Source organism: Phocoena phocoena, chromosome 16 (genome assembly GCF_963924675.1).
Source record: "Phocoena phocoena chromosome 16, mPhoPho1.1, whole genome shotgun sequence".
Classification (NCBI taxonomy): domain Eukaryota; kingdom Metazoa; phylum Chordata; class Mammalia; order Artiodactyla; family Phocoenidae; genus Phocoena; species Phocoena phocoena.
Genome location: NC_089234.1, coordinates 31,192,141 through 31,217,933, shown reverse-complemented (window position 1 = coordinate 31,217,933; position 25,793 = coordinate 31,192,141). Strand labels below are relative to the sequence as shown.

The 25,793-nt window shown below is 46.0% G+C and overlaps 1 protein-coding gene across 1 annotated transcript in view; it reads right to left on the bottom strand.

The window, feature by feature from the left end:
- Positions 1 to 25,793, bottom strand: part of TLL2 (tolloid like 2) — a 127,765-nt gene that overhangs the window by 25,118 nt on the left and 76,854 nt on the right. Inside the window, exons 5-10 of the mRNA XM_065894008.1 lie at positions 25,560 to 25,677; positions 20,077 to 20,255; positions 18,836 to 18,941; positions 11,512 to 11,636; positions 8,802 to 8,917; positions 3,545 to 3,647 (exon numbers count right to left, since the gene is read on the bottom strand). Of these exons, the coding sequence (XP_065750080.1) occupies positions 3,545 to 3,647; positions 8,802 to 8,917; positions 11,512 to 11,636; positions 18,836 to 18,941; positions 20,077 to 20,255; positions 25,560 to 25,677 (747 nt within the window). The remainder of the gene's footprint in view (positions 1 to 3,544; positions 3,648 to 8,801; positions 8,918 to 11,511; positions 11,637 to 18,835; positions 18,942 to 20,076; positions 20,256 to 25,559; positions 25,678 to 25,793) is intronic.

The window sequence follows — 25,793 nt, the reverse complement described above, 5'->3', positions numbered from 1 at the left end:
ATCATCACCATCACCGCCACCACCATCCAAAGGAACTCCTCTGTTTGAGGTGCAGTTCTGAACACTGCACCTTTTTTGGATCAGCAGACATCAAATCTGCTGTCTGGAATATAACCACTATTCCCATTTCCCAATTTGGAAACAGACACATAGGAATGAAGATCAAAGACTCAAAACCATAAAGCAAACTTGTGTCAATACCAGGCTGGCCAGTTTGATTCATGCCATCGGTTCTGCTCACTTGGGGGGCCGCCCCTGCCCAGAGAGCCCTTAGTAGAGGAGCCACGCGACACTGATTGGCCAGCCTGGCCTTTCTGAACTTCCCTCCCCACTTCAGGGAAGGCGGAAGAAAAGCTTTTGTGTGCGTTGTGGTGGGACAGAATGCCCGAGGACCGTTCTGCCTACAAGAGTGCATTGTTAGAGTAATTCCTCTAGCAGAAATAAGGGAGGGGAATCCAATTAACAGGCCAGTGTTTCAGATTACTGGATGCGTTCTGTATGCAGCCACCTTCCTCCCCTCTTTAGGTGCAATCTCCTCAGTGACCCCCGAAACTGAAAAAAACAATCTGCTATCTTTAAGCAGCCGTGAAATGTTCTCAATCTACTTACATTTCCCTTTAATCACTATGTGAAAAGCTGGGCCCCAAACACCCTTCTCCCAAGGAGACTAGCAGGCTGGAGAGAAAATGGACTAGAGAAAAGGTGTCAGATTCCTAAACTGAAATCCGGTTCCTGCCTTTGGAGGAGGAGTTTAATAAGGATATCAAGAAGAGGAAATGCAGATGAGGACACTACAAGTGGACTCCATGGGGAGTCATAAAGGGTTCATTCATAAAAAGTTATGCGTCCATTATGCCTGGATTTTCACACACTGCCCTGGGAAAATATGCGATGCACAGTTTTTCAGAGCAAGATGCATACTTTCACAATCCGCCCTAATCCGCTCTCTCTCCTGCCAAAGGGGCATTGACCTGCCTCCTCCCGGCAGATTTCATGGCACTGACCCCTCCCAGGGACCAGCTCGGCCCACACAATGCACTTGTTCCAAACACAAAAGTTCACTAACAACTGCATTTGGAAACATCAGAGCAGGCCAAATAGTTGGCAAAGGAGAACTCCTGCAATTGAAGAATGACGGTTACAGGCGCTGGGCCATGCCTTGGCTACAGCACACTCGGCGCGCGCGCACGCACACACACTCTCTCTCTCACATCCACACACTCTCACGTACATATACACACACTCACTGCAAAAGTGTGTAAAATATAAGCAAAACAAAAAAAAAACCCAAACAAAAAACCATCATTGATAATGACGAACAGCAAAAGCTCCATCTAATCAATGAACGTGTAATCAGAGTTCCCAGGATCTGTAGTGAGAAAATTCTTGTTTCAGGTTCAAGGAACAGCTGGAAATCCCTCTGCCTGTGCCCATTTTCAGGAGCGTGCCTTGGCCCTCTCCATGGAACTTTAGGAACAGAGAGCTTCCCCCTCCTGAGCTTTTTAAAGTCTATCACATTCCCTGGGGGGTATAGGGTTGCCAGATTTAGCAAACAAAAATACAGGAAGCCCAGTTAAATTTGAATTTCAGATAAACAACGAATCATGGCAGTCCTATGGGGAGCCCCTTCTAGATTCCGCAGTCCCCTTGCCCCATCAGCTGGACACCTAAGTTCTGACCTGATCTCAGCCACCAGCAGGCTGTGTGGCCTTAGCGAGTTGGTTTGCACTTGGAGAGTGTAGTTTTCTCATGAAGGTATGGGATTAAGTGACTCTAAGGTCCCCGAGATTCCATGTTATCATGAAACTCCTCCCAAACAGTTTCTTTTATTAATTATAAAATAATATCTGAATGCATTCTTGTAAAAGAGCCAAATAATCCAGAAGTATACAAACCAAACCATGAGGTTGCCCCCCACCCTGTGCTTCCTTTCTCAGAGTGCAAGGGCGCTCATCAAAACTTCTTTACAAATTCCTATCTATTTGTACCTTTAGGAATTTAAACTCATGGCCCTCTGGACTGAGTGGGCTTGTGTGCCTTTCCCAGTGGTAGCTGATCTGGCTGAGACCCTTTGTCCATACAGAAGCTTAGTACCTGCCAGGCCCCGCTGGGTCCAGCCAGACCCTCTGTCCCTGTCTCTTCCGATCTACCCCAGAATCTGAAACGAAGCTGGGCTCAGTCTGGCAGTGAAACTCCCCACCTTAGCTCTCTCCCTTCTCTCCGGCCTCCATCTTTGGTCAGTTGTCCTAATAGCAGCTCACACTCAGGCCGGTCATTCGAAGCATAGCAAGTATGGCTTTTCTGCCTACGTGAAGACATGCCAGGGACGAAGTCTGCACTGCGAACTTACGCTGGTCCAACTCAGAAGCCCACCCCAAATAGCACTCTAAAAATTAAAATGAGGACAACCCACTCTCAGCGGACACCCTCCCAGCTGGCCCCTTGCGACTCTGCTTCTCATTCTGGCTCCACCATGGTGGACATTTCTGGGCCAAACGAGTCCCCATGTCCGTCGTCCTAACACTGATGCCACTGGTCCTCTATATGACGGTAATCTTCCCTGGTCACCCTGAGAGATCTGTCTCTGGTGACCAACCCTGAGTGAACTGACTTTTCTCTTTATGCCACCTGCCTACCTTCTCTCACTCAAAGGCCCACCTGCCTTTTCATGGATGAGTTCAAGCACTGTTCACCTCCCCAAAAGAATACATGCTCATCATAGAGAAATTAGAAAATATAGCTAAACCAAGAACAACAACAACAGAATAAATTTTTAAAAATACTCCATCATCCTGAAATAACCACTGTGTGTTATTTATTTATATGTCTTGTTTTACTTAATATTTATATTGTAGACCACAAAATGGTTTCTCCCAGTCAAATCCAGCCTGCACAATGTTTTCAGTAATTTTGTTTTGGGTAATTTGAGTCGGGATATTTACTGATCAGTTTGCCACACTCCCTGTCACTTCTTACTTTATTATACCAGCCCCATCTCACTCATTTACACCTTATACCCGAAGGCATCTGGTTTTGCAACGCCTGCATCGATATACAAGTGTATTTTTGTTAAAACGGAATCCTACATGTTGCATATCCTATTTTGCAACACCTTTTGTGTAGCAATGTACAATGAACACCTTTCTGTATCAATAAATAGCTCCCTCCAACTTTATTTTTAATGGTTGGATAGTTTTTCATTGAAAAGATGTATTATAATTTATTCATCTACACCCTACTGTTGAATATTTAAATTGTTTTCAATGTGTCCTGCTTCACTGAACATCCCTGTAGCGAGAGCTTTGCACACTTCCTTAATTAGTTCCCTAGGATAAATTCTAAGAAGTGGAACGGCTGGGCCAAAGAGTATTCGCAGTTTTAAAAGCTTTTAACATGTGCGGCCAAATGGAGTGTTCAGAGTTTTACAATGACACCGACCCGTGAGAGCTTCCTGTGACTGGCGGGATGGACCCTTCCAGATATTAACAGCATCACAGACAGCATCTGAGCACTCCTCTCTTAAGGCTTTCTGAAGTCAACTCACCCAACAGGGGGGCTTTTCTCCAATAACCATCCCGGACCTCCACGTAGTCGTACCAGCACAGGCGGCTTTTAAACAAATCCATGGATGTGAAGTTTAAGACGATCTGCAAAGAGTTACCGTAAAGTGAGTTTTGGCAGCCAAGCCTGAGGAGTTTTGAAGATACGTCTGGCATAGCGGTGTTCTCACGTTACCCTTTAGCATACACAGCTCTCAGACCACAGTAGGAGTGTCCTCTCGAAAGCACATTCACAGGAAACCTCATGACATTCAATAATAAACCTTAAACAGGATGGGGAATAAACAGAGGAGATGGGTTCTTTGGTTCTGTCTGGGGAATAACTTGGGCTTTTGAAGTCACTTGGTGGTTTATAGAAAGCAAGATGCATTAAAAAGACTGGTCGGGATGCGCTGAGACTGGGGATTTGGAAGGAGGTAAGAGGTCAATGGAGTTTAGAGATACGAAAAGATCTTAAAACATCATCAATCATTCCAAAGGGTTTGGGGTGAACCCGAGTGCATCCGAGCACCTCTGTGATCAGTGTTCCCCTGGCCATGACCTCACTCTTCTGAGGTGTGGTGTGTCTAACAGCCTTCCCACAGTTAGTCCGTTCATTCATTTATTCATTCATTCCACCATTGTTAGTTGACCTACTGTGTGCCAGTCTGTGTTGGCCAGTCAAGACAGAAAGATCGGTAAGACAGAGTACTTGCCTTTAAGGATCTCAGAGAATGAGGGAAGGGCAGATGTGCCAAGCCAATTAGGACACTATGGAATAAATGCTGAGAAGAAAGCTATGGACAGAAAGGCATTCTGGAGCCCCAAGGAAGGAGAACTAGATTCTGCCCAGGAAAATCTGGAGAAGGCTTCTCGGAGGAGGTGGCATTTAACCTAAGGAGAATAGGGGTCCAGGGGCCAGAGAAGGAGGGCCAGACAGAATTTTTGATGCAAGGGACTGACACGAGCAGAGCAAGGAGATGTCTGGGGAGCCGCGCCGTGTATCCAGCAGGGTCATCGTGCGCGTGTCTGGGACGAGGGGGCAGAAGAGGTGAGGAGGAGTGAAGGCTGGGGAGGGGGGTTCCGAGGGACTGGGAAGGAAGGTTTCCAGTCCCTCTGGACACACTTGAGGCCATTCAGTGGTGCCCCTGCCCACAAGCAGCGGAGGGGGAGGGGGGGCCCTACAGACTTGCACCCCTTCCAACTCAGACGGCCCAGACCGAGGTCAGGTTTGCCCTCTCCCTTCACCCCCTTCAAGCCCCGCCATGCAACGTGCCCGGGATTGTCTGGCTGCAGCTCCCAAGTGGGCTCCCTGCCCGTCCTCGGCGTGCAAGGTGCGTGTACCTTGCCCGCCATCTCTCAGCCCTTTCGCTCTCCAGAGTCCCCTGAAGCGCCCTGCCCCAGCTCCTGCACCTCTGACCCTATCTACGGCTTTTCCCACTCGGGGGGGGGGGGGGGGTGGGGGTCGCGGGAACCTTGCTATCGGGCAGTTCATCTTTTTCTAGTGTCTTCACTCTCCTCCCTCCGCTGGCCACTTTCTTTTCTATTCTTACAGCCCTGGGTCCCACTGTCTCTAAGTAAACCCCTTAGGCTGGAGGGCTGCGGGTCAAAGTTTGCAGTGCCCTCCCGGCCACATCGAAAGGACTTAGTTCTTTGTCCTTGTTCTCTGGCCCCTCTGCTTTGAACCTCTCCTCTCTGGTTTCCACCACACTCTGTCCACTGTTCTCTCCCCTTGGCTGGCTCCCGTCCTCCCCGCTCCCCATTAACTGTAAGGACACCTCAAAAGAAAGCACTGTCCTCCCAGCTTCCCTGTCTGTAGGTGACACCCTCGTCCCCATCACTGAGGTGCTGTACCTTGGGGTTAGCTCTCCTTGTCCTCTATTGTTTATCCCAGGGCTGATGGACTTTCTTCCTTTGAGATGTCTGAGTTCCTGCTCCAGGTCAGTCTCGCTGCCCCTTCAACAGCCCTGCCTGCGTTGTTCCTGCTGAGATGATTCCAGAACCCCTCCCTGCTGTGCCCCCGTCCATTCTGCACACTAGGTCTCCTGGATCAATCTTGCACTTACAGCTCATGTTTACCGGATCCCTCCTGTGCTCAGAAAACTTCAGCAGCTCCCTATGCCCCCATCTCATAAATTAAGCTCTGATTACTTTCCAGAGCCTCCAGCACCCATCCCATGTGACCTTATTTCCGGTGCACCCTGATATATCCATGCTAATGAGACCCTCCCATGCCTGGATAGGGGGCCCCTCCCTCCCCCTTGAGTCCTTCCCTGATTTCCCAGATGGACATGATCTGTCCCTCTTTGAAACTCCTCCCTCCCTATCTTAGAGTGACTCTAGAGCAGGCATTTTAGAAGCAGGCAGATCTAGATTTCCTCCCAGCTCTACCCTTCCTGGCTCTGGACTCTTGGGAAAATACTTGTCCTCTTGGGCCTTTAGCTTCCTTGTCTGGAAAGAAACATGCACACCATTGGGCTGTTGAGGGGACTGCACGAGAAACTGTACCTGGCGTGTGTAGTGCTACGCCTGGCACATAACAGACACTTGATGAATGGCGATTTAAAACATCAAGTCACACTGAACGTACACCTCATGCACCATGAACTGGACACACAAAGTGCTCGTCACACAGGCTGCCCATCTTGAATGTGTCCACCAGCTCCCTTGTTCAGGTCTCAGGACAAGGAGCACCGTCTTCCACAAAGCCCTGTGATCTCCTAGGGGATGAAGTCAGTACCAGAAAATAACTGGCCAGCTTACCTGCTGTGTTGTAGTGTGTGTGTGTGTGTGTGTGTGTGTGTGTGTGTGTGTGTGTGTGTGTGTGTGATGTCACTTTTCTTTCAACCTGCTTGTGGATTAGAATCACCTCAGAAGTTAAAAAGATACCAGTGCCAAGCAAATGCCCCCCCTTCAATTAAATGAGACTCCCTAGGGGTGAAGGGAGGACCCCAACTAAACTCTAAGTCTCTTGAAGACAGGGGTTGTACTTAGATTACTTTCGTCTCTCCTACAGTGCTAGAATTCGGGTGGAAGGGCTCGGTAACCCTTGCTACCTGGTTGCAATATAATTCTTTAGCCTTTGCTTTTTAAAATTTCAGAAAGGAAATGTTATTACAACTTCTTTGGTAACACGTTCAGGATCTGAATGAACGGATAATTACTCAGGCTCATTATTTAAGTATGTTAGTGAACCATAAAGACCATAGGGGAAGAGGTGATGAACAAGAGGGGAAACTCAAATCAGTCAAGTTTGCTGATGACCAGCAGCTCTGGGGAAGGCTGCGTGGGTGAAGCAGAAGTTGAAATAATTGGTGCTGGAATTTCAATGATATATTCTCCCTGCCCCCAGTCAGCAATAATAATTAAGGCTTGGTGAATCTCATGCAGTTCAAACAGATCACAGAGCCCCTGCTATTCAGGGCAATTCAACAATTTAGGGATCGCCAGATCCCTTCCTCCCCCTCCTCCTTCTTCCCTCCCATGGATGCCTCCTGCAGGCACAGGGACCTCATCTGCCCAAGGCAGACGGGTCTGAAGTTTCTCAGGCTCACGATGACAACCACACAGTCATAAATGCTTAGAGCCAGAGGAAGGATGTGTGCGTGTGGCTGTTGTGTGTGTGCGTGTGTGTGTGTATGTATGCATGTGAGTCTGTGTGCATGAATGCATGTTCAAGTGTCTATCAGCCTGTCCCCTTTGTGGAATAATTTAGGATGATAGTTAAGCATTCAGGCTCTCAGAGTCAAATTGCCTGGGGTCAAATCCCAATACAACAAACTGAGTAGCCTTAAGCGAGTCCATTTCCTTAACTGCAAAGTGATGTGGTAATAGCGCCAATCACATGAAGCTGTTGTGAAGATTAAATGAGAGACTCCGCACCGATATGCTGAGAATAGCGCCCAGCCTGCAGAAAATGCTCACAGTGGTCTAAGCCATTGTTTCTCTCTAGTTATCACAGTATATTTAACTCAACATTTAAGTGGACATTATTTTTATAGTGATGAATTAGGAATATCTGAAGATTGGCTACAGGCACCTGAAAATCCAACACCTCCCACTGCACGCCCATTCAGCCGCTCATCCATCTACACATCCATTCAACAAATAATACTTATTGTATGACTCTGTGCCAGGGGTTGTGTTGGGTGCTGAGGTGAACCATGTCTGTACTCAGTGAGCTTAGGGTCTAGAAAGGGGACGGCCAAATAGCCAGCAGTCATGATCCTGTGAGACAAGCCACGACAGGTATGACTGCAGGGAGACAGACCCGAGGGGCAGAGATGCAAAGGTAGCTGCATCTAGGTTGAGACAACACGAAGAACCCTTGGGTTTGTAGTGAAGTGTAGGGAAAAATACAAGCTTCGAGGCGCAGAAGCCCCAGTTCCCAGTTCTATATCTTCCTCTGAATGTGGGCAATTTAAAAAATGTCTGGGCCTCGGATTCCTTGTTCAAATAATGGATATAAGGAGATGAACCCTGCAGAAAGGTTAAGAATATACCACCCCTGGACCAGGGCAAAAGAGACCCCTGAGCTGGGCTCAAGTTTAGAGGGTCATGGAATCTTCAGAACCAAAGGCATTGCCTATACAGGGTTTTCCCAGCTCCTAGACTGTACCTCAGGAGCCCAGGACCTTGGAATTCCCTGCCCAAATAGCCCTGAGGTCACTTCCAGGTGTACAAGGACCTCTGCCCTGGATCCATCCTCCCGAGGGTGGACAGCACACCTGGCCAGTCCACCTCCACTGGAGAGGGAGTCAAGAAACATCTGTTTGCAAGGTAGGAGCGGAGGGTGCTTGGGATTGTGGGCTGCGGGTTGCCCTGGGTGCTCCTAGATGGAGCTGGGGCAGGGAAGAGGAAGAGGGGCCAGCCGTGGTTGGGGGCTAGCTCTCCCTGTAGTGCCATCTTCCAGAACAGCGCTCCGAGGTGTCAAGAAATTCTAAATTGGATCCTCGCCTTCCAGGGCATCCTGATGGTGTATTTATCAAGGGAGGAGGGTGGCACCTACTTTGTTTTACATACTGTGAGCTTGATTTATAACCCCTGTAGACATTTAGTACATACGCCTCCATTTGTATGGGGGAGGCTGGTGGGAAAGTCCAGAAATCATGAACGTTAAGCAAACTCGCCAGGTGACTGGCACATAGTAGGTGCTCATAACGTAACAGCTATTATTATTACTATTAATAAAAATACTAGTTCCTCATGCCTCACCCAACTCGAAGAATGCGCTGTCATTTCCTGAGGTGGTTTCATACCTACCTTTTCCCCTGGAGTGACCGATATCCTCCAGACACAGTGGGAATAAGAAGGGTAGCCATTCGGGAAACCGGGTGCGGAAAAGTTTCCCGTCGTGTCCTGCAGGGTCTCCCCACATGCTGCACAAGCAAAACAACACGTGTGATCCAGGCATGTGCACACACTCCCCGCCCACGCAGCCCCCTGGACAGGGCTGCTGGGCAAATTCACCCCTTTACCAGCCAAAGCTCTCAGAACGCCTTGGCAAAAAGCATGTCAGGCAGATTGACATTTTTCTGGCAAAATGTCAATAAAATAAAAGCAAATACGTGTCAATAAAAGCAAAAATCGGGCCTGGGGGCCAAAAAGTAACACCCCAGGGGTTTCTTCTGAGCCTCTCAGGATTGAGTACAACCTAGAGGTTTGAATCTCAGCTCTCTAGCCAGCTGTTTGGTGGTGGGCAAATATCCCAGCCTTGCTGGGCCTCAGTTTTCTTTTCTGTGAAATGGGTGGGACCTACCTAGAGGGTTAAAGAAACCATCTGCATTACATGAAATGGCTCCGTGCAGTGCTCAGCACACTGTGAGTTCCCCCTACATAGCGGCCGTTATAATTACTGCGAATAATATCTGTGGCAGAGAGAATACAAACGTGCAAGCACATGGAGCAAAAAGAAAATGCTTTGAAATTTATTTCAGCTGTTAGTTGGAATCTTGTCTCTTCTTTTTCTGCTACCCACCTCTGAAAGAGCTACGGAATAGTCAAGAAAACAGAGGAAAATGACCAGAAGCACAGGAAGCTGGAATATTCTAGAGTAGGCTATTCTGCCCTTGAATGTTGGAGGGTTGCCTGGAGTCTAGAACCTAGTCCCATGTATGTGAAAAATACTTCCCCTAATTTGTCCTCAAAAGAAAAGGTATCTCTATGCGTAAGCTTGGAAGCTGCAGCTTTTGTATCCTCTCTAGGGATTCAGGCCCCAAAGACAGGTACATTGGTTTGCTGAGTGACCCTCCTTTCGTGGGGCCACCTCCGAAGTGTGGGAAACACACTTCCTTACACTTCTTTTCCTACGTGCAATTCAGCCTCTGTGCGGCAACCACCTTTGCTTTCAGTTACTACTTGAAACTATTTGAAGATGCAGTTTTTGGAGCTGCAGGAAGGAAGAGCTGGAGAATGGCCCATATCGGCCTCAGGAAATCCTGGATATTGGGGCTTCAATATCATGTTACCGAACAACTGCCAGGCATCGTGAGGATTATGCCCAGCAGTGAACACCCCCAAGGGTTCCATGGAAATTATTTTAGAATAATCATCAACGTTCTGCAAGAACATATACATTACTGTATGGCTCCATGGTATTTACCAGCTGCTTCCAATCCTTTTGGGAAGTAAGAAGCATATACATTATAACTGAATAAATACTATGGCATTTCCCAGGGAACGCGATAAGGTTCCTCTTTCCATTCAGCAAGGCTATATGATATGTGCATCCTGTATTTCAGCCCTAACATGCCCCCAGATGACTAATAGCTGGATGGGCTTATTTCCCAGAGTGTCATGATGGAGCAGTCCCACACGGTCCTTTGAGCACCCCGTCCTTTGCACACAAGCTGGGGAAGCCAGAGACCTTTTCTGTGCAGGTGCAGGGCACAGATCATCGGGGGGTCTCCCAGAACGGTGGCCTGGAGGGAAGCAGTGCCAGCACTGCGGTCCTTTAGGGGTCGAGTATGGTTGTCGCTTTGTGAGTGAGCGTGTGCTGCCAGCAGTGTCGTTTGAAAGAAGGCCGAGAGTCCAATTTTCTAAGATGGTCCCTATTCCAAATATTCTGTCCCATGATCGAACCACGTGTTTGGTCTGGGAGTTTGGAAAAGGTTGCTGGACCTTTTGGTAATGGAATTTCTTTCTTCCCCCCCAGACCACCAAATCGCCTTCTCACCCATCACTGGTAAAAACTTGGCTGCTGTAAAGGAGCGCTTTACACTGAAGCCCAGCAGCTTAAAGGGGCCAACGTGAGCTCCCCACTGGGAGGCAAGGGGGGCGGGGGTGACAATGCTGAAGCCAACGAGATGGAAGCAAAGAGGGCAAAGTCAAGGGGCGGGGGTTTTGAACTGGCAGAGAAGCAGACATCTGCTTGGATCCAGTGTACCATCCCGTCTCCAGTGGCAGAATGCTGGTCACTGACTAGCACCCTGGATGGCTAGGAGAGCCCAAGACCATAGAAATGATCTCATTTACAGCACTGAGATGCCCTCTGCCTTCCAGTGTTTGGGAAGCTGGCTTCTACCCTTTCAAAAGCATTCTCCTTCACTCTTTGCCTTTCTGCAAAACCTGGGGTTCTTGTTTTACCAAACCCACAGCCCCTACTCCCATAGAAAGGAGAGTGCTTTTACCCCTATGGGAGGCACACCGCATTGGACTGCCGTTCACTACTGCACCACTACGCCTCTTCCTCTTCTGAACGTCAGGGCTTTGCCGGAGAATTCCAAAGCTTCCCACAAGTTAAGCTGTGGGCTCTAAGACCTATTGTTTGCTTCACCACCTGCAGTCCCTCCACCGCTGGGCTTTCTGCACTGTCCAGCACCTCAGCACACCAGGAATGACGACTGCCAAGGGGGAGACTTTTCTTGTCCCCCAAGGAGTCTTCCCAGCACCAGGGATGTTTGCCTGTGGTGGTTGAGTTGAGTTGTCTCCATGGTGCTATGGAGGCCCTGGAACCCCTGCGATTCACAGTTACCTGGGCATTTGTACAGCTTCCTGGCTTGAGCTATGTCTCCCTGACTGAGCCGCACACGCTGGCCAATGGTTGGCCTGATGCCATTGTCGTCTCGACGGGGGAGGATGGTGTCTAAGAAAACTCCTCTACAGGAAGAAAGGAGAGAGCGAGAAAGGAGAACGAAAAGTCAAGGCTGTCAGGTTGTCCGCGTGGGGATTTAGAGTCCTCATTTCTTTGCCCATAACCCCAAGAACATTCCTACCCCCTGGCCTGCTCGCCCCAGGCTGACATGACTCATGACGTTGCCTCCCCTTGTGCTGGCATGTTAGCATTCCATTTCTTCAGCTGCCGGCTCCCTTTCCAATGGGAAAACGACTCTGCCAAGTTTAAAACTATGCCCTAGCCCAGTGGCCCTGAGGGCTTCCTTACTGAAGTGTACCGAGCATCTCCACAAAGGCCCTGACAGGTCCAGGCCCCAGGGCCCCCCACTGCACAGCTGCAAGGAGCACCATTCAGAGAGACAACTGTGTGAGTGGCGCCCTCTGGAGTTGTGCGACGGGCAGCTCCCAACATGGGTAAGTCTTGGAGAGGCTCCAGAGAAAGCTTGGGAACCAGTACAGCGTGAGGTTCTCAGGGGCTGGTCAGCAAGCGCTCGTTGATGAGTTGGTGAATAAAGCAGTTCAGAGTTTGGGGGCCTTAGCTGGCAAGAGGGATAATCAGATGGAAAACGGGATGAATGCAAAGAACAGGAGGTAGTCAAGAGAGCTCTGGCCTAGAGATTTCTGTGTAAGGCCTCACTGCCACCTGTAAGGCCTCACTTGCCTCGGACAAGTCCCTTCCCTCCCTGAGCCTCAGTTCACCCCTCTGAACAGTAAGAGATTGGCCTAGATGGTCATGGCAGCCCCTTCTAACTTTCACATCTCATTCTGCCCCAGTGGGAGTGAAACCTAAAAGGGGCAAAGCAGATGAATGTCCACCAGGATGCCTGGCTGGGTACTGGCTCTATTCACGCCTCCATTTGGTGGGTGTGGTTTACCCCCTGCCTGATCTTCCCACTCTGCTTGCAGACCCCCAACCTGGGACCTCTCCTGGAGGGTAGGGCCTTCCCTTGAAAGGACACCTTCTCCAGTCACCACCCTATTCCTTTCTGTCCCTTCTTAACCAAGTTTCTGGAAAGAGTTGTCTCCATTCTCTGGCTGCCTACCTCTCCTTCACTCCACAATCCAACTGCGATCTGACCACGCCAGCAATGGTCCCCAGTCCCCGACCAACTGACAAGTCAGATGGCCCCTTGCCAATGCTCACCTGCCCTCTCGGCAGCACCGCCCCTTTGCTGGCCCCTCCTCTCTTGGACTCTCTTTTCCCTGGTTCCCAGGCACTGCTCTCTCTGACCGTAAGTTAGGATCTCTCCTTCTTCTGCTTCCCAGGAGTGCTATCCCTAGGGTTCCGCCCTCCCCCTCTTCTCTCCTCTCTCCTCTCTCTTGCTCCACTTGCTTCCCTGGGTTTTAACTGACACTTACAGGCTGACAGCTGATTCTCTGATTCCAGCTCTAGAACCATCTGCTAAGACAGAAGTCTGGTGACCCCTCCACTGCGCTGTCCTATGGAGCTCTTATATGCAACTCATTCAAAACCTAATGCATTCCGTCCTCCTGCTCCTTCCACGAACCTGTCTCCTGAGACTGAATCTGAAGGTGCCCTCGGCTCTGTCTTCTTCCTCACACTGCCTTGTCAAAACTGGGAACCAGGGCCTGTCCATGGCACCCTCTATACATCCCTTGAATCTATGCCTTCCTCCTCATTCCAGACCACTGGTTTAGCAATCAGCATCTCCTTCCTGAACTCTCTGGCCTCCCCCCTGTAGACTCTGCCACCTCTGCTCTACCCTCCACCATGCTGCAACGTGATCATCCTGAAATGTAAGGACAGGCATGTACCCGCTCTGCTTACGGGCCTTCGCCGACTTCCAATCACCACCTGGATCTCCAGGCCTGTGGCTCGCTGGCTTCTGCCTTTCTCTCCTGACACCTCCACCTCACTCGTTATCATAAGCAAGCTAGTACTCCTGCCAGCCCCAAAAATGCCCTTAAACAAGCTGTCCTCTGCCAAGGCTGCCCATCCCCCATCTTCTTGACCACTACCAAACTCCTGTTCATTCTCCAAAACACCATCAGATGGCTTTCCCTCTTAAAAGTCTTCCCAAGCCCTTTCTATCCCTCCCATCCTGAGTGAACCACTCCTTCCTCTGGGCCTTATTCGCCTAATACGATATGATTCTTCTTATCATACTGTATTGTCTTTTTGGGGGTGATGATGATTGTCTTTTCTGCTAAACAATAAGTTTCTTCAGCAGAGAGGCTGGGTCCTCCATCTCTGTGCCCTCAGGGACCAAAGCGTAGCCAACTCAAAAAATGCTTCTTGAATTAATTTACGCAGCCAAGATAGGACACTGGCATCAAAAGATTTTGCAAAATAATTATTTATACTCAAAAGGAAATGCAAAAATGCTTGTTACCTAGTTATTAGCTGCTCTTTCCTTTTTCTTCTCTTTCTCTCTCAAACATTTCCTTTTCCCTAAATTCTGCACTACTTTGGAAAATATATATTATCCCTAGTTCCTCCTTTTTGTTTGTGTAGATACATTTCCCCTAAATCAGATTTCAAGCTCATTTCTTTCCTATATTAGCACACCAGAGCCTAGATTGCCTGCCGATGTCCTCTTCAGCACCGCTCTCCCCAGCATTTAACCACCTGGCCTGTCTCTCTCTAATTCCCATCGCCTCATCTCTGGGTCCTTCAGAGAAACTTCTGTGGAATCTTCGGTCTCCCTCAGTGACCTCATCAAGTTTGAAACCACAAGTGATAACTCTACATAAAATTCTAAACTCAATCACATAGGAATCTTAAAAATGGGTACTTCTGCCCTAACATAAAATGTGTTCACTTGTAATCGTTTTCTTGATCCTCCTGGAGAAAGACATTTTGCTGCATGAAATGCAAGGCTCAGTACAATCTCTTGGCAACTCAGGCTAAATGACCACGTGGAAGCCCACACAGTGTAGGCAACTCAGGCAGCAGCCTGCTGTGTGGAGAGTGTGTGCTCACACCCGCTGTGCGTTCACAAGACCTTCCTATGTGCCAGGCCCGGCCTGGACCCTTTAAATGCACCATCTCATTTAATCCCCATAAACACCCTAGGAAGCAGGTGCCATTTATTAGGGGTCCTCTCTACAGGTGAGAAAACCAAGCCTGCGGAGCCTAAGGGACTCACCCGAGTACAAAGCTAGTGATGGGGAGCCAGCCGTGAACTGGACGCAGGCAGGCCTGGAACCTGCCTCCTAGCATCTACCTCCCTCCAGCTAGTGTTTCCCACCACCCAAGAAACAGGTCTTAATGTCTGTTAGGTACGTGGTAGAGTTAGGAAGCTTGGAAACCTCTGAAACCAAAGCAGGAGGAACAACCTGGGCTCACACTCAGACAGCTCTGCGAGCTGAGACTCCCTCCCTTGCACGTCCCTGAGCTGCCAGCACAGCGGTGGGCTGTGGAAGATGTTTACTACAAGAGACATCCCTATATAAACCGCTGCAATTACATCCCCCCCTTTTATGTAGGACACTCTTAGCATTGACATTCTGCTAAACTAAGAAAGGGTTTGGCAGATGCCCTTAGGGAATAAAACTGTCAGCTCTGAGTTCTCCAAACAAAGAAGCCCCTGTACCAGAGAACTGTTTCCTAATCTCCTGGACCCTTGCCCAACAAAACCTCCAAAGACATCACTCCCCACAGCCCGGGTCCAACCATGGGGAGGAGGGAGGGACTGCAATAAACTAGAGGGAATAAAGTTGGAAGGACAATCGTAAAGACACACGAAGATTGGGTTTCCCGTCAGCAGGAATAGCATTTGCCTCTGAGATGAGCAAATGTCCTATAGGCCATTTTCTACTCTTTTACAGAATCAAAGACAATGTGCAGGCTAGCTCCAGGGGATATGTGACCAAGAGTAATGACATGGAACTAGGGAGAGGGAAAATCTTACAAAAAGCACCCAGTTAAAGACTCCATTGATAAATGCCCCCAATGAACAAAGTCGTTTTCTGAAAATCCATGCAGAAAATTGGCATAGGGGACAATGCTACAAAATAGATTTGCCAAAATCATTCTCAACTCTGGGGCAGGGGTGTGAAGGTAGCTGAGGTGGATTGTTAAAATAACAAGTCTGTGCCTCCTAACATCCGTATCCCTCTGCAACACGAAGTTGCAACTCCTCCCATTAAGAGGTAGAATCTCTTTCTTCATCACTTGAATCTGGGCTGGTCCTGAGCCTTGCTCTGGCCAACAGAATGTGACAGAGGTGATATCACGCACATCCTAAAGCCTAGGTCTTAAGAGTCTTAATGAGTATTGCTGTGGGAGCAATCCCAGGCAAGACCAGAGAAGAATGAATCAGAATGACCCACAATGTCATAAAAAATAAGTTTTTATGAGCTGTTAAGTTTGGGGGTAGATTGTTGTACAACAATAGATAACATCATGTGAGCAGAAGGGGACTTCTGCCGCCCTTTGACACCTTCAGGGGAGCTGCTCCTCTCCTAACTAGCCACCCATCACACACACGTGCTGCTCCCTTGCCAATCTCCCTTCTAGGTGGACTTCTGATGGGGAACTGTTATTTCATGGGTTTGGTCCATGGGTTTCCATTGCTCTGTGCTGATAAAATCCTTCACGCTGACAACGGTGTTAAAACGGTTATCTCCTGAGGGGCAAAAGGGATGGCATTACGGGTGAGAAATCAGAAAAAAAAAAAAAGAATTTTTTTTCTTGAAAGACAAGAAAAGAAATGCTGGTGCCAGAAGATAGTCTGTCTGCACTCTTGCCTTGGCCTCTGGCTTCAGAGCTTTGCACAGTTACTGGCACGTCGCAGGCATGGAGAAGGCAATGCAGTTTCTACATCCCATTTGTAGTAATTTATCCAAAATTTCCTACATAATAGAAACGTGTAGATTCTTCTTAATGAAGTGACCACTGTAACTGCATGTGGAAAGCACTGCAATGAGATGATGGACATTCCTTCCCTCACCTAGTCCCCAGCACTGCGGATCTCCTGTCTCCTTCGACTCATTCATTAATTTATTCATTTGACAAATATTTATTGAACAGCTACTCTGTGCCAGGCGCTGGGTTGGGTGCTGGGGATTAGAAGAGAATGAGATAGTCTCTGTCCTCAAAGATCTCAGTCCAGTGAGGGAGAGGAGAATGCAACAGATACATATTAATAAATAAATTTATAAGAATAATTGATAGATAAGGTATAAAGCAATATGAAGAGTTTAGACAGCTATAAAAACAAGACCCAAGGTGCAAGCTTCTCACCTAGACCAACTTGACCTTGATTCCCTGAAAAAATCAATACTTTGGCTCTACTTAGCCGCCTGCAACCCCTGGGGCCGATGCGACGTGAGCTGGCTATTCCCTAAACCATTTCCCAAACCTGAATCAGTCCCACCTCCACACCCAAGCATCCCACCTCTGACATCTGCAGAGGGGCCACTTACCCTGACTCTCACACCCCCAGGGTAGGTCCCTCAAAGTCTCAGTTTCCCAGCGTGGAAGAGGAAGCCTCGGATTTCCAATACGGCAATGAGTGTGATCATATCTGTCAATCCCTCACCCATTCTCGTTAAGAAATTACAACCTGAAATGTTCGAGCTGGAAGGGGCTCAGGGAACATCTGGTCCAACTCTCTCATGAGGGAACTGAGGCCCAGGGAGGTGGCGATTTGACCCTACCCACAGCTGCCCCTAATTACTGTCTGGACCTCCTTCAGCAGCAAGGTACACGGGAGAGAACGAGGGCTAGAATCCAGCCTTTGACTCTCAGTTCAGTGGTCTCGTCACCACATCACATTGCCTTCTGTGTCTTCTGATAAAGAGCGAGGAGAAGAGTAAAGAAAACAGGGTAGGTCACTCCCATGCCAGGTGTTTAAAGATGCCGACTTTGGCCAAACTCCTCCCATTAGAGTTCTGGAGAGCCCCTGCCTGGGTGCAGGATGGCCATGCTAACTAACTGAGCTGTGTGGCCAGAGCACAGTGCCCCCGTGGAACGTGGGATGCTGAGGGTTGGAGGATGTCTCCCACGGTTCTACGACCTCATCAACAGGGTGCTTTCAGCAGCCGTACCCAAGAGCCAATCAGCCTGCGTAAATAGTCTTCCTTCCACTCTCAAGAGCACTATGTCTCCTGACCTAATGGTTCCCTTTGATCTTCATGGACACAGAGACTCATGAAATGGATTGTTTCCCTCTTTGCTATGACTTGCTAGGAAGCACAGGGCAGGGTTTTCTGCCAACCCCAACAAAGGGTACATGACTTTAGGGCATATATTCTGAATACCAAATTGATGCTAGGCTTCAACTTAGCCATCTACCCTTATATTTCCCTCCCCTACCCCCAAGTTTTCTCACCTAGTTTTTCTTCTTGTATATATCGGGAATCACCTCAAATCTTTTTTAATGATTAAATAAATAAAGAGCAAACAAGCTGGTTTTAAGAAGAGACTGGGGGAAAAATGCCAAGAGAGAATACTCGCACTGTGTATCCTTTAAGTCAAGAGTGGAAAGACCTACAAAACTGGGACTAGCGGGGGAAAACTTCTATATACAAAACACTTATATGATCTAGAAGCAAGGGCAATACAGAAAATACTTAACACTGGGTCCAGCACAGCACGAACTCATCAAAACAGATCCTGCTGACGCCAGCTGTACATAACTGGTGTGACCACGCTTGAGGAAAACAGCTACCATCATGCACAGCCAGCAGGCAGGAGACCTGGAGTTTTGTTCTCACTCTAATCCCAGCTACCTGCGTGCCCACCAGCTGGCCGGAGCCTCATTTTCTTCTAAAATGAACCCATGATTTACCACCCTCCCAGCTCTGACACAGTCTAGGTTCCAACAAACCACACTGCCTCTAGGAGAACTGGTTAGTGTCACCATGCTTACATCAAGGACATACTTTAGAAGATACCCACCCCCCCACTGGAAATTTTATACAGAGCCTCTAAGTTATTATCCCGGCTAACCTCTTGATAATTTCCCTTTTCTAGTTTGCTGTTTGTGACGAGGGCATGATGAAACACCAGCTTCACAATGGGATTCAATCTTATTAGCAGGAACCTGATTCGATTATATTTCACTGCAGCCCAGAGGCCACTGTATTTCAAGGACAGACACGCCAACTGTGCTAGGGACATGCAGAGACCCGCTCTCTGCAGACATCCGGGAATCCGACCCAAGCCTGCGGCAGGCACATTACAACACAGACGAGGCATAACCATAGATTCCGACCTGGAGAAGGTGTTCCGGGCGTAGTGCATGATGCTGTCAAAGTCGTACATCTCTCCCAGAGAGCTCACTTCCCCAGCTTCCATTTTTAAGAAATTATACTCCTGACCTGTGACATAACACTCTGTTAAGGCCTTTGAAAACCAAGGCAGGCACCTGAAAGGAGGCACAGGAGGGAGAAGGAGGGCCCATAGCAACTTCCGAGAGCTCTGTTAGCCCAATCAGACAAATGACAGGTTTGGTGGTGGTTCTTGTTGTTTTTAACAGATTGGAAATTTGAAACAGAACAGCACTATGTGGTCGCACCCCACCACACAACATCCCTCCCAAAATGCCACTCAAAACTCCTAATCTCGGGCTTCCCTGGTGGCGCAGTGGTTGAGAGTCCACCTGCCGATGCAGGGGACGCGGGTTCGTGCCCCGGTCTGGGAAGATCCCACATGCCGCGGAGCGGCTGGACCCGTGAGCCATGGCCGCTGAGCCTGTGCGTCCGGAGCCTGTGCTCCGCAACGGGAGAGGCCACAGCGGTGAGAGGTCCGCGTACCGCAAAAAACAAAAACAAAACTCCTAAACTCAGTTAGTAGACAGGTTAATTATCAGTCTGATTGCTCAAAAAAAAAATTGTTTTTAAATCTCTAATCTTGCTATTGACAGAACAAAAGAAAACAAATCCGAGTTAACTTCAACCCCACATTCACAATTCAGGCTCTGAAAAGCATTTTTAAGGCAACTATATTATTCAACCAGCTACTTTCATGTTCAGTATGAATTTATGTATAAAACTGTTTCACAGGAGGAGGTATTTTTAAGAAACCTAGACACTATCTGCCTTGGGATAGGCAGGAATACTCTTTTTATGTGTACTGTATCTTAATTATATTTCAGTTTCAAAAATATGTTGCCTACACCAGCAAAAATGAGACTTAGAAAAGCAACCGGGAGAACTCTTTTTCTGGCTTATCAGGTTTGATGCTGCAACAGTGTTCTGGTAGATTCTGTTCCTGTTAGGAAATGGAATTGGATTCCTTTACAACGTGGAAAGCTATTTCACTTCTGCTCTCTCCTATAAGCTCTGGCAGATGACCTCCCAGGAAGGGCCACCGATGGACAGTGCTGGTGACAAAGGCCTCCATACTTATAAACGAGTGTTGTCTGCTCCCCGCCCCCCCCCCTTTACTCCTTCCTGACCCCATGGATGCCACCTGCCTGACCGGTGTCTTCCAGGCTCCATACAGACTCCTTACCTGGCTGGATGTTCTCTCTGATGATGGTGACGTGCTGGTCTCTGTCTGGCCGGGTGTGTTCATGCCAGAACCCGACCACGTGGCCCAGCTCATGCGCCACAATCCCAAACTTGTCACAGTTTTTCCCAATGGATATGGCCTGTGGGCCTCCACCTCGGCGCCCAACATAGGAACAACAGCTGGACAGTTGCAGAAATACCCAGGTCAGCAGATCAGGGAATAGCAAGAGTCTAACACCCCTCCCTTGGGGGTGTGTGTGTGTGTGTGTGTGTGTGTGTGTGTCTAAAAGAAACACAGACTTTGAGAGCTGAAAATGATCTCATTGTCTAACTTCCCTCTCAACGCAGAAATTCCCTCCCAAAATGGTTCTTGACCTTTATGGTGGTCATGGATTCCCTTGAGAATCTGAAGAAAGATATGGCCTCTCTTCAAGGAAAAAAGCAACTAACTTCCCCCACCCCCGAATCTCCGCTGGACCATCTCTGATGACAAGGAGGAGACAATGGTTTCTGTAAAGCATGAGTCTTGATACTATTACCAGAGAAGCCTTAGAGATGACTCCCCTTCTGGGCACAGTTATTTTTTTAAATATATATTCATTATTCCTAATATAGAAAAGTATAAAAAATAAATTAAAATGGCCCATAATCCCACCACTCAAATAACTTCTACAAAACGTTTAAAAAATACACGCCCATGTTACAAAAGATTTAAGTATTAAGGCTCCGAAGATAACCACTGTTAACAGTTTCTTAAATGCTATTCCAAAATATGTAATACATCTATGTACATATATTCTTTTAATTACAAAATACACCATGTACATTGTCCTTCATCTTGCCTTTTTTCCTCCATAATTTATAGATCTTCTTATAACAGCACATGTAGACTTATCTAATTTTTTTCAAAGCAACATAGTATTAAAATTTATTTAATCAGTCTCCTATTAATGTACATTTAGGCTGACTCCAGTTTTTGCTATTTAAACAAAGCCTCAGGGGAGAGGGAGACAAAGCAAACAAACAACAAAATGCAAAACAAAGAAACCATTAGGGTCTCTCTCCTTTGTGGTAGGGTAAATTCCTAGCAGTGGAATTAATAGAAGAAAGAGTATGTGCATTTGATATTTTGATAGATACTATCAAACTGCAATCCCAAAATGTTGTGTCTCTTTATATGCCCACTAAAAGTATATTAAAAAGCCCTGTTTCCCCACAACTGGGACAGCACTGGTTTTGCCAAACTATCTTTGTCAATTTGATAGGTGAAAAGTGGTATTTCACTGTACTGAAGTTGGATAGTTTTTCATGTTTTATGTGACATTTATATTTTTTTCTTGTGAACTGTGAGATCACATCTTCCCCCAATTTTGGGGCGGTTGTTCATCTTTTTATTACTGATTTGTAAGAATGCTTTGTACATTATGGGATCAAGTCTTTGACTATCAGACGTGTTACAAATATTTTTCTTGCTTAGTTATTTCTTATTTAACTTTGTTTTTTGTGTTGTTTTTGTCATATAAAATTTTAATGTAATTTCTTTATGTTCTTATGTTCTGTTTAGAAAGGCCATCTGCATTCCAAGATTATAAGTAAAATACACTCTTGCTTCCTTCTAATACTTTTCAAATTTTTGTTTCTTTTTCTTTTCAAAATGTTTATATCTTTGATCCAGCTAGAATAATTTTTGGTATAAGAAGTGAGGTAGGGCTTCCCTGGTGGCGCAGTGGTTAAGAGTCTGCCTGCCAACGCAGGGGACACGGGTTCGAGCCTTGGTCCAGGAAGATCCCACATGCCACGGAGCAACTAAGCCTGTGCGCCACAACTACTGAGCCTGTGCTCTAGAGACCTCGAGCCACAGCTACTGAGCCTGCGTGCCACAACTACTGAAGCCTGCACACCTAGAGCCCATGCTCCACAACAAGAGAAGCCACTGCAATGAGAAGCCCGTGCACCACACGAAGAGTAGCCCCTGCTTGCCGCAACTAGAGAAAGCCTGTGTGCAGCAACGAAGACCAAACGCAGCCAAAAATAAATAAATTAAAAAATAAATATTTTTAAAAAAAGAAGTGAGGTAGGATTCCAGCTTTATTTTTTTCACAATGAGCTATTTAATTATCCCAATGTTCAAATATCCCAACTGACTAATCCATCTTTCTCTCACTCATTTAAAATGCTACCTAAATTTGTGTATAAACATATTCATTTTAAACTCTTTTGTTCCATATTATCTATTTTTATTGAGTTCCAAATGGTTTTAATTGTTATTATCTTCATTTGCATTTTAATATCCTATATGTTGGGATAGAACACCAAACACTCCCCTATCTCTGTCCCTGTCACTATTGTTTGGTTTCGCTCTCTCTCTCTCTCTGTTATTTCTACATGAAAAATTCTAATACCATTTGTTCAAGTTCTTAAAATACATGTATACACATACCCACATATACATACAAATCAGAATGGCATGAATTTATAGGTTATTTTAGGAAGTCCTGACATCTTTACTATGTTGGGCATTTCCATATCAGGAAATGGTGTGCCTTTTCATTTTTTCTTCTAAGTTTCTTTAGAGTTTGGCATTTTCTTCCTATAAGTCTGGCATATGCTTGCATTTTTGTTAAGTTCATTCTTAAATGTATTATCTACTATGTTTCTAGTAAAGTTGTTATTTTCTCCATTATGAAAGTATATCAAATTATTTCATTAAAGGAAAAGTAATTAATTTTCTGTTTATTAATTTTGTAATCAGTCACTTTAATAGGGTCTCCTTTTGTTTCTGATAGTTCTTCAATTGATTTTCTGAGTTTTTTAGGCACACATTACGTTAACTTCAAACAATACAAACACTGGCTTGTTCCTGCCAATATTCATTGTGTTTATCTCTTTCTCTTGTCAAATTACATTAGCTATTATTTCCAGAAAAAAATGTTAAATAATTGTGGTGATCATGAACATCTTTGACTTGTTCCTGACTAACAGAAATGCTTCTAGAATTATCTCTGATAAACATGAAATGTGCTTTGGGGATATATGTGTGTGTGTGTGTGTGTGTGTGTGTGTGTAAGCCAAGGATCTATCCTTGACATCTCTTCTTGTACTACCTTGACTACTTTTTTAAAACAACAAAGGCATGTCGAAATGTGCAGATGCCTTTTTCACATCTATTGAGACATGAATATGGCTTATCTCCTTTGATCTATCAATATGTTGAATAATGCAAACAGATTTCCTAATGTTGAGCTAGTCTTGTATTCCTTAGATAAACCTTCTTGGCAGCCTACTCTTCTATTCTATTTTTCATGGCTGTTCATAAGTTAGATGAGTCTATAATTTTCTTCCTTGGTGCCATCTTTTTCATTAGGGGGTAGCAATGCCATGATACTTCATTAAAAGTAAATTGGAAGAAAGTGTTCTTTTATGCTCTAAAAAACTTAAATAGTACCAGAATAATCTGTTCCTTGAAGTTTTGAAAGAATTCATCTGTGAAACTCTAGATTGGAGGCGTGGGGGAGAAAGTTTTTCTGTCAATTTTCTGATTTCTTTCAGTTACTGGCCTGTGCCAGCCCTTTATATTTACCTTGAAGTCATTCACATTATCCAGATTTCCACATTTCTTGCCTTAGAGTTTTATAAAGTACTCTTTTATGATTCTGCTGAATCTGTGGTTATTTCCCCCTTTTGCATGTCTGATTTTGTATATTTCTGTATTGTCACTTTTTTGTCTTAGACTAACGAGTAAGTAGTTTGTCTACAGTTGTTTGTTTGTTTATTCAAAGAATTTACTCTTCAATTTATCAGTCCTATAATGTGTTACCTTGTCCATTTTCTTCTGCTCTCATTAGGTTTGTTTTGTCGTGGTGGTAGGTTTTATGTATTTATTTGCTTATGTCTTTGAATTGAATATTTCATTGTCATTCTTAGTGATGTGGATATCTGAGGCTGTGGATTTTCTTATGGACATAGCTTTACCCAGATCTCTTCAATTTTGAATTGTAGGGCTTTCATTATCTAGACTTCTTATCATTTTAATCCAGATTTCTTTATGACCTAAGAGTTGTAAAAAAGGGAACTTTTAACTTACCAGGTAATGCAGGCGTATTTATTCTATCTTTGGTTGTTATTATGTTATGTCCAGTTTCACTGCTTTGCAATCAGAGAATATTTTAATGTTATCTCTGCCTTTTAGAATTCATTGAGGTGTTCTTTTCTTTTTTTTTTTTTTTTTTTTTCGGTACGCGGGCCTCTCAGCGTTGTGACCTCTCCCGGTGCAGAGCAGAGGCTCCGGACGCGCAGGCTCAGCGGCCATGGCTCACAGGCCCAGCCGTTCCACAGCATGTGGGATCTTCCCAGACCAGGGCACGAACCCGTGTCCCCTGCATCGGCAGGCGGACTCTCAACCACCGCGCCACCAGGGAAGCCCACTGAGGTGTTCTTAATACTTAACAGATGGGCAATGTCTATAAACATTCAGTAGGCATTTAAAACATGTGTTGTCAGGTTATAGAATCTGATCCATAGGATCAACTCTACTGATTATATTCTTCCAGTCCTCTACAAATCTCTACTTATTTTTCGGTCAACTTGACATTGATCTACTTGGGTTCACAGACATGAAATAAAGTCCTCTGCTGCTGGTGTTTCTCTCAGTTTACCCTTGAAACCCCTGGGGCTTGTTTTATGACTCTTAATGCTATGCTATTTGGTGCATAAAGATTTATGACTGTTATATTCTCACCGTAGTTTGAATTCTTTCTCATTATAAAGTGTCTCACCATTTTTTTTTTTAGTACTTTCTGACTTAAAAAACAACAACAACAAAAAAGCCTGTCTACAACTAGAATTGTGACCCCAGCTTTATTTTTGTTGGTATTTGCCTGTATGCCTTCTTACCTTTTACTTTTAAACCTTTCTGGATCATGTTCTTCAGTAGTCATCTCATGTATACAGCATGTAGTTGGGTTTAAGTTTTTGAACTAATATGGGAAACTTTTCCTTTCAATAGGAGAGTATATCACACTTACATTTATTGGCATAACAGATAGTCATAATCCAGTCATCTTATTATTTGTTATGTTTTCTGGAGGAAGTCTGTAAGCCCATGGAGCCCACAAAATTACATGAAGAATTTTGCATATATGTACATCCATAATGAGGGAGCCCATAGCTTCATCAGATTCTCAGTGGAATCACTGGCCCCAAGGTGGTTCAGAACCACTTTGTATGAAACACTCCCAATTCCTTCAACTGCTCCCATGACAGGAGATACAGACACCTTGTCATTCTGGAGTCTTCCTCTTGACCTACCTACTTTGTCCCTGGATTGTGAGTTCATTGAGGGCAAGAAGAGTTTCTGACAAATGCTGGGCTTCTATATATTACAGCATATTGGAAACACTTTGTTTTAGAGAGAAAATTCAAGACTCATGAGCCATCTGACTTGTCTGCCTCAGATTCCACTGAGGTGAACTTGCTTTCACTTACCCACAGGTTCTGTAACTGAACACAATAAAGCTTTCTTCATCCGTCCTCTCTATGAAGGTCACACAGGTGTGCTTTTCCCAGTGTCTCATGGCCTGCTTAAAAATGGCTCTCTGGCTTCCTGAAATGACAGGTCCATACCTTCCTTAGATGCTGGCTGACAACAAAGCATGTTCTAATGATCAAAAAAAGCTCATTTGGGTGACCCAGAATAAATATGAACTAGGACTAAGGATT